The following is a 9519-nucleotide window of genomic DNA, read 5'->3' as shown; positions in this document are numbered from 1 at the left end:
CATAAGATATCTGTATGAATTACAAGTGAGAATTTTATGTGAATTACTAAGATAATTGCCAATAAATTACAATACCAATACATTAGAATTATACAAATAGTTCAGTAGTTGGCCGAGAGCTGAAATATGTCTGTAAGAGATAAGTCACTTATTTCAACAAAGCCGACAGCCTGACTAACAAATGGTAACTCTTAGACATTTTAAGCGATACCTTTGCCCAGGCATCAGTAAAGACCACAAATTCTAATGCCTGAACTGGAATGAGAGAGTTCTGGCCAGGATAAATAACTGTTTGCATTCCCCTGGCTGGGATGAAAAATGTGAAAACTGGCTGATCTATAATGGCTGGCCATGGCTAAGCAGTGCTCCATCTGCGAGGTAAATCAGGAACTGCTGTCGATGCCGACTCACATTCCCTCCCCTGGAGACCTAAACAAAACACTCTTTTTTTTTTTTTCCCCCAACCTTGTAGTCATGTTTCTACAACATGTTTCTTCGTATTATGAAACAAAATTAAATCAGGCAGATTTGGTGTGGTGTTTCCCTCTCTATAAAGAGCATCTTGACAGCATGTTGTAAGAGTGCAGAGTCTAATCCACCACCATCGGGGGCCGGCGTGCATGATGCCTGGGCCCGGGACAAATTTATTTCAACGCGCCCCAGCTACCACCCCAATGAATGAGGATCTCTCTTTCTCTCTCTCTCCTGTGCCCCCCTCAGCGGTGGGCTGGGCCCAGCTGTCACGCTGGTGGTGTGGTGCAGGACCCAAGTTGGCGGTGCAGGTTGTGACACCAGCATAACTTTGTCCCCCCCGTCACTGGGCCTGACCACCATATATCCAAAAAGGTTTTTCTCCCACCCCAACCCCCGCCGGAAAAAAAAAATTTGGTAAGTCACAGAATACTGAGGTTATTTTGCGGCCTTTGTGCTATAACAGCTATGAGGATTTTCACTGCCTGAATCCAATATTTTCATCACTAACATTAATAAATATCAATAATCATAATAGATATATTTTGTACTCTGTGTGACTATGTCTGTTTCCTTAATTTGCTGATATATCATTTATATATGGAGTTTTTGTGTTCAGCAGACAAAAATGTAAAAGCATACATTCAAAGAACAGAAAACTTTAAAAAGGTTAAACCTTTAAAAAGGCCAGTACTTACAATGTCTGGTGATGTTGCCAATCTATAAAGCAACTTGATGTCATGAAATTTCAAGAAAATCACAAATCAAGATATGATTCTACAAGAGAGAACCTAAAGAACCTTCTGACGCACCCAAAACTTCGGTTTCAGGTTTTCTGTTTAATTAACATACAGAATATAATTTTTAAAGAAATTATGTCACTCTTAACAAGATTTTATCATCCTCATAGAAATTATATCAAAATTAGAGTGGTGTTATTATTATTATTTTTATTACCTATATAAAAGCACTCGGTCTGTATGAACTTGATATTGGACACCACCCCAAAACAAGGATTTGGACCAAATGTTCAATTTTCAAATGTCTGCCTTTTCTGCCTTTCAGAGTATGTAATGTGTGTGTGTGTGTGTGTGTGTGTGTGTGTGTGTGTGTGTGTGTGTGTGCATGCGCACGTGTGTGTGCGCGAATAAAGATTTACCAATCCATTTTAGTGAAAATGTTGATCTCCATTGAAATTCAATGACAAATCCAATTGTACATTAACTTCACATCACACTTTTCAATGTGATGTTGAGGGAATCAATTTTTTGATAAAACGTTTTGCTCCACTTCTTACTGACTTGTAAATGACGTGATAAATCAAATATTGACATATTGACAAATCCTTCAGATTTTTTAACAGTCTTAGCCACAAACACTCCTGCATGGTCCACTGAATCTATCACTAACAGGATTTTAAATTTAAAAAAAAGGAAAGAAGAAGAAGGAAATAGATGTAAGATGTAAAGATGAAAGATGTAACCAGAATAAATTATGTTATTTCAGGAATATCTGTCTGAATTTTGCTGAGTGTCATGCAAGTTAACCACTTATGGTCATGTGGTTTAACAAACAATTTAAAATGAAAATGTCCCCATTTCCAATGCAACTACAAAACCATGTCAGACATGTGCCTTCTATTCCTGAAGAGTTCAATCTATGTATTTTAGATATAATAGTGATTTCTATGTACTGTAAACATAATAAATTATATACTTTAAATAATTTTATATGCAATTTATTGATTTATTTTGTGCTTATTCTTCACCATTATCACCTTTGACTTGCTCACTGGGGGTGTAGGTACTGATCTCTGTAAAGCTGCTCTGAGACTACTTGAAATTCAAATAATATTCATATTTTAAGTTCTGCAAAATGCATGAACAACATATCGTATCTTTGATGCATGGTTCCATCACCGCACAGAAAAACTAGATGTATTAAAGCAAAAATTCGGTGGTGTATTTTTGTGACCTCCCTCTCTATCAATGTGGAGTCACCATTTCCTAGCACTGTTATTCTACGGCACAACCTATTGGTCAAGGACGAGGGAAGAGGCTATTGCATGTATTCTACAAAAGACAGAATGCCAGAGATCACTACTTTTCACATGCCCAATTTACAAGCATCTCCAGGGTAATGCAGCATGTGTGGAGCCCCACACTTTTCCCCCATAGATACACCTGCAAATGTACAGAGATCCTTTCAACACCAGGACTGACTGAAGCACGATGACAAAAAAAAGTGCATCTTGCTCAGCCAACCCTCCTAAAGCCACTTATGTTGTTTGTGACACCTGACCCAGCCAGCTATATTGCTGAGATCTGAATTTGCCATCCAAATGACGGTGGACGGCTTAATTTGCAAAATGGATTTTAAGTCCATTTTGCTCTGTATTTTTCTATTTTTAAATCCTTTCAAGGGTTTTTCTGATACCTTGTAACACATGTCAAACTCGTCACTCTATCATGGTGGAGGCATAATTTCAGAATAAATGAGATGGTGCAGTATGATCTCAGGAACAGAACGACAGGAAACAGACTGGTAAAAGCATGAAGAGATTTAACCTTGCATGAAGAGTTTCTGCTCTAATTGTGTCATAAAACATGAGTACCTGCAATTCACAACTTTTTTGGATCTCCATCTTTGTCTGAAAAGAGGTCAAAATTGAGCCTCAGATATTTTATTCAGATCAGGCGTCTGTGCTACATGTGAAAGTTCAAAGCTCTACAGGTTGACACAAAGTTCTGAAAAAGTTCGGCGGTTTTCAAGATCGCTCTGTGGTTGCTGCAAGAAAGGGATGGATTCAAAACCCAGACTTGGTCTCAGAGACCACAAGGCAAGAACATGGTCCAAATGGCACCATTCACTTATGGAGATTATCAAAAAATGGTAAGATGGGTCATTTTCAGAGCAGTGGAACGGAAAGTCTCCTCTATAGCCAAGTGTTTGACTTCTGCTCTAAACGTCTGGTCTGGACACAGCTGTAAAACGAAATTTTTCAAAAAAAGAGAGAGAGAGAGAGTGAACTCTGTTCTTCTGTCTTGACTTAATGATCCAATATCAACAGTCCCATAATGTTGCATTCACACAAAAAAAAAACCCCTTATGTGAAGAGCTAATGGGAGAGACTTGGCCTGCTTTGACAACGTTCTTGTTTGCACTCATGAATGTGGTTGATACATGACCCTAGGCCATGTTATCAGATTTTGGCCTTCAGCAGAAGACCTTGAAATGGAGACCCACAGCTTTCAAGTTTAAACGTGCTCTGTGAATAAGGCAAGATAAATATTTTGGCTGTCAGAGTGGCTTCTGCATTTTGAGAAAAGGTTCGTTTATTGGTGAGACGAAAACAAATCTCTTTGTCTAGATTCTCGCCTGGCTCCTTTGAGAGTCCTGTTCAGTGTTCTTGCTATAGGTTACAAAATACGTGTTGGCGTCCTTACGAAACATAATTTTGCTTGTTTAAGTTTCACAGATCTAATGAAAATTTGATATTATGATTTAACATTGGTGTCTGAGTTGCTGAGTTGATGACCCTTGAAGCAGCTATAGGGGTTACCACTGAATTGCCAGTTCCTGCAAAAGTAGCCAGTCTCCAGATATAGACACTAAACTTGCTGTAAGGTTGATATAGTTGTCCTCCAAAATGCAAAATGTCATTTATTACTGTGTCTGTGCTATCAGCAGACCTTCAGCATCTATGACAAATATTTCAGGTTATCCAGAACTGCTTTTTATTGTGTTCTCGATATGATGTTCTAAGACAGTAAATTGTCTATTACAAAATTTTAATTTCACATAGAAATATATGCTGAAGAAATTTGGTGATAGCCGTTATTTCTTGCTGACAATTATTCATAAAAAAAAATGTTCCATTCGTGTCAACCAGTGGTCCTCCCTTGTGTGAACCTAGGGCGAGGCCACTTTAAAATGTTATTTTTAGTCTTATTCCAAACCACAGAACCATTCCTCCGACAGGTCGCCAAGGACTGACAGAATTAAACAAATACAGGCACCTGTCTTCACTGAGTAAACACCAGGTTCAGTCAGACAACCAGGAATTATGTTACTCAGCCAATCTGTCAGTTAAGTCTGCCTAGGACATTTTAGATTTTTTTCCTCATTTTGATTCCAGAGAATATACAGGTATGATGCATTAGGTTTGTGAGTTTTCTCTGTAAGTAAGGAATACACGTTGACGTTAATGATGTTCACCTTCAGATTAGCAGATATGAATTCATTAATGCTCTTATTCTGATTGATTTTGCAACAAGGCAGTAAGAAAACAGAAACTGTCAGAACTTATAGAAATTTGATTGGCCGATAAACATCTCACACAGGACCTTGATTTGCAGAGCCGCCTAGGGGTTGTTTTGAAGGAGGTTATAAAGCTCTCGTCTTGCGTCAAAAGAGCAGGAGCAAAAGAGCGAGAGAGGATTTAGCACTTCACCTCTCAAAATTCTCTTCGGCGAAAACAACGCTTTGAAATCAATCAGACAGAATTATTTAGCTTAAGCGGCAAGATGAATAGTTCAGTCCAACAACTACTTCATGGAGCAAACATGCAAAGAGGATTACATGAAAGAGTGAGGAACTGAAGGTGTCCTGGAGTCCTTTTGGATTATTCTTACTCTGCGGGATATTATTTTTTTCTGGAATTTTTTACTGTGCACTGCTTTATACCATTTTCTTCGCGGAGTTTTATTCCACACCATGGTAATTCTGTTTCTCGTTTTCTCAGAAGAGGATTGCGACAGATTCTAACATTATTTGAATTAAGCACTAATGATGATCCGTTATGTATCAGTGACAGATTTTACCTTACTGTCAAATGGAGGCATCTACCTCAATGTTCAAGCCCTGAAAGTGTTCAACTAAAATTTTAGCGACATAATTTCGGTTATGAATTTGAGAAGGGAGGAACAGCAAGGGGGAAATAATTTAGAGTAGTAAAGGCGAAACTCTACACAAGATTTCAGAATGAGAATTTAATTTTTATTACGATAACTGCAATATCTTTATAGGCTAAATATAGAAAGCTCTGCTCGGAACTTTTGAATATGTTAATTCCTGTACACTTTATACTTTACTCATACTTTATTATCATACTTTATTATATTACGAGTAATACAGATAAAGACTTAAACATGGGAAAGAAGGAGAGTAATATTAAGATCCTCGAATTTTTCAGTTAAATGTCTTTAAGGCTCATGCAACATGCGTTGGTTAGCTGTGGTGGATTTAGTGTAAGGGTTAATTGGATCAGTGCTCTGGAATCACCAGTATCCATGAATGTTTATCGAGCTAAGCTATGTCACTTCCTTGATATTTTCAGGTCTTTAAAAGGGTGTATTTACTTTGACCTAACAACCTTGGATCGAACAGGAGAATAAACCTTATGGAATGCGTTTAAATGGCTATGTTGCTGCCAGGAGGCGCTGTCAGAACTTGTCCTTCACTCACATCTACAGTAGTTAAAATCTGACAAGAAAACATTTAAACCTTTTGACCCTAAACCTTTTTTGTTGGCCGTCTTGGTATGTTAGGTGTGATCAGAATGACATATCAAAGCAATTAATCTAAAATGCCTCAGGCTTTCCTCATGCTATTTTTGTTCCTCTTTGCTCATCTAAAATGTTACTATGGGTTGGTGGGTGAAAGAAAGAAAGAAAGAAAAAAAGACAGAAAGAAAGAGAGAAAGAAAGGTATTAAACCGATCTTTTGGCATGTAAGGGTTGGAGTGATTTGTGGGTTTAGAAGGATGAATGAATTAATATCCATTAAAATCTCTTTTCTTTCTGTCTCAGCAGCCCCACTTAGCGACAGGAGCACGTTTGTTCAAAGCTCCACCAAGCTAGCCATGCACCACTGCAACTCTTCCAACCCTGTGCCACTGAAACCCTTCTCCAATCAGAGCCTGGCGGAGAAGGAGGTTGCCAAGGAATTGATCATACTGGAGAATGCCACCTCTGACGGCCCAAGCCCCAGTGGCCCGATCGCTGCTGGACTCTCTATGACCCTGGGTATCCTCTCCAACATAGTGGCGTTGATCATTCTGGTGAACGCATACGCGCACCTTCGCCGGCGCTCCAAGGCCACCTTTCTCCTGTTTGCCAGTTCCCTGGTGATAACGGACTTTGCAGGACATGTCATCCCGGGCTCCTTGGTCTTGAGACTCTACCTCTCAGGAGGGGTAAAAGACTTCCACTCAACCGACCCACTGTGCCAGTTCCTTGGGGGCAGCATGGTGTTCTTCGGCCTGTGTCCTCTCTTCCTCGGCTCTGCCATGGCTGCTGAGAGGTGTCTGGGCGTCACGAGACCGCTACTTCACGCGTCTCTGGTCACCACCAGACGGACAAAACTCTCCCTTTCCTTCATCTGGCTGGCTGCACTGTGCGTGGCTTTACTACCATGTTTCCAGCTGGGTTCCTACACCTACCAGTACCCAGGGACCTGGTGTTTCATAAAGGTGCTGGAACAGACAGATGAGGCAGATGTTGCCTTTGTTATGCTATTCTCTGGCCTGGGGCTGGCCTCCCTGGCCATTGCCCTGGTGTGTAATACCATTAGTGGGGTGACGCTGGTGCTAGCTCGGATGCGCAGGAAGCCCTGCAATCGTCGGTTGGCCAAATCCCACGACATTGAGATGGTGGTGCAGCTTGTGGGCATTATGGTGACCTCTTGCATTTGCTGGAGCCCTCTGCTGGTGAGTCTGAGTAACGATATTGGGATCAATGCAGCATTTGAGCAATTGTTGTCTAATTATGTAACGTCATTGATGTTTTGCCAAGGAGGGCTTTGTGTAACATCGCTGGATGCGTCATTAAGACTACGGCAGGAAGTCCCTTTTAAGAATCCAGTTGTCTGCTGAAATTTCCCTTCTGTCTCTCTGTCTAAATATACTCATCAAAAGTCACCAGCAAAGGAGGGTGTACAAGTGCCCCACAGATATCTGATATCTATCGCTTTATCTTGACAATGTTAAGTATTTAATTGATATATTATCAGACTTATTTTATACAGGAGAGTAATAAAACACATATGAACTAAAGCCCTATAGAAATTGAATTTGCAATGAAAGAAATCTTCACAATGTGATTTAGTCTAAGTAAAGCACAAATGCCCTATACAGGTAATGAACATCCTCAGTACCTTTAGAAAGAAAATGTCTGAATGGAACAGAATAACTACAACCTAAGATGTCACATACAATTAATATGGTCAACTCAAGATGCATTCCACAGATCGTAATTGTTTAAAAACAACATGAGCATCTAAAATGTTAACTTCGAAGTGGCTCGGCATATCATATTCATAAAGATATTTTCATGTTTTCAGCCATTTGTACAGGTAAATGTGCAAGAGATGTTTATTGCACAACAGAAATGACAAACACTTACAGGACTGCAGTCACTGACTGGAATTACTTCTCCCTTGCCTTGCATTTGCTGTTCCTGCTACGTGCATCCACACCCTATTCTTGAACAGAGTTCCCATTCAGCACGTAAAGAATTTGTCATAATTATGTCTAAATTTAGTTTCGAAAATTAACCAAAGGATTATATCCCTGTGCGCTTTTTTTTTTCCCCCCTCAGATTTTTGGCCTAATTACGGTAACTCACTCCTACAAGTGCCGTATTGGGGATGACCTGGCTACCTATAAGACCCTGATGGTAATGGGTGTACGCTTAGCTTCCTGGAACCAAATTCTGGACCCTTGGGTTTACATCCTGCTCCGCCGTGCCGTCCTCAGGAAGATCTACCTCATCACCAAGCGTGAGGTCGACCTGAAGGGCAGCACATTACGTCGCTGGGAGGTAAACTCGTTCCCCAGCTCAGAGAAGAATGCTGTTAACAGAGTCTGAGAATGCATAATCCAACTCACTCTGTTCTCTGTCCCTTGTCCCCGTTTCATTTCCTTAATTGGAAAAATCCCAGAATGATCCCTATTTATGACATAAGAGTAGAAATTATTCTGATAGTAATTTCAGATATGGAATGTTATTAAGGAAAGGAAATTACTGTAATGTTAGTGTTTAACTCAGATTTTTACCCAGAAAAAAATGTTATCTCGTTTTTTGAGAATGTTAAGAGTTTATTTATTTGTAATGCAATTTTTGCACACTAAATATGGACAATGGCCTCTGATTGCTCTTGTTTGAAATAGATTGCACATGTTATGAAGAATCTGCCAAGACCCATCCTCAGAGAGCCAAAAAAACAACAATGCTTCCTTCTTATTTGATAGCACGTTGAGGAAGGAAGTGTGGGAAGATAAATTTGGTTTCCCTCGGGGACCGTGACGGCAGGCGCGTTTGAATGAGGAGTGTAACAAATGAAAGAGTCATTAAGTTCATATTTAGTTATATGCTATTTTATTACAAAGCTTGGACATTCAAACCTGTTATTATGAAATAACAGGTTTGGTTTTTGTTTATCAGTAACTTGAACAGCTTGTTTTATTGCCATGTATAGAGAAAGACTATGTTTATTCTTTAGACCTATAATGTATATATGTAAAATACTCTATGTGAAATAATATTGATATGAATGTATTTATTGCTTGTCTTATTTCTCCAGTTCTTTGGAGTTTTTTTTTGTTTTTTAAATTTTTATATAACAAAATGTATAGAATGTTATGAGTGAAATAAAATGTTTCCTTTTTGTTTGTCTTAACAATGAAAATTTCATGCTGATGGTGCAGATTTCTATATATATTTATATATACACACCTCAAAATGGCTTTATGTTTTAGATTCTGGATACCACATATTGTAGCCTAGTGTTTTTAGCTGACAAACTGTAGTGAAATATAGGCTTTTTAAAACGGATCTGTTATTGATGTTGAAATTAAATTAGTCTTTCGGTGCTGGCGATCGACAGAAAAGAGATTTTCTTGCTTCAGCCATGAGTCACATAACTGATCAAATAATTCATCTGTGAACAAATTTAATGACTGATTGAATCTGGTGTTTTAGTGTTGTTAGAATAGAAATGTTTTATAAATTAGATTTCGGGATCTGAAATAAAGAAACGATGGATCTG

General features: G+C 39.0%; 1 protein-coding gene across 1 annotated transcript; it reads left to right on the top strand.

The window, feature by feature from the left end:
- Positions 1 to 6334: 6334 nt before the first annotated feature.
- ptger1a (prostaglandin E receptor 1a (subtype EP1)) lies at positions 6335 to 8339 on the top strand. Its single transcript, XM_030782800.1, has 2 exons — positions 6335 to 7180; positions 8070 to 8339. The coding sequence occupies exons 1-2, from the start codon at positions 6335 to 6337 to the stop codon at positions 8337 to 8339; spliced, it is 1116 nt and encodes a 371-aa protein (XP_030638660.1).
- Positions 8340 to 9519: the final 1180 nt, after the last annotated feature.

This window comes from Chanos chanos, chromosome 8 (genome assembly GCF_902362185.1).
Source record: "Chanos chanos chromosome 8, fChaCha1.1, whole genome shotgun sequence".
NCBI classification, from domain to species: domain Eukaryota; kingdom Metazoa; phylum Chordata; class Actinopteri; order Gonorynchiformes; family Chanidae; genus Chanos; species Chanos chanos.
The sequence above is the reverse complement of the archived record's forward strand: the minus strand, read 5'-3'. Positions and strand labels throughout refer to the sequence as shown.

Bases quoted from the DNA above. Each gene is read 5' to 3' on its own strand.
- ptger1a (XM_030782800.1), top strand. From the start codon at position 6,335: ATGCACCACTGCAACTCTTCCAACCCTGTGCCACTGAAACCCTTCTCC. The intron at 7,181-8,069 runs GTGAGTCTGAGT...TTCCCCCCTCAG, and splicing joins TTTGCTGGAGCCCTCTGCTG to ATTTTTGGCCTAATTACGGT.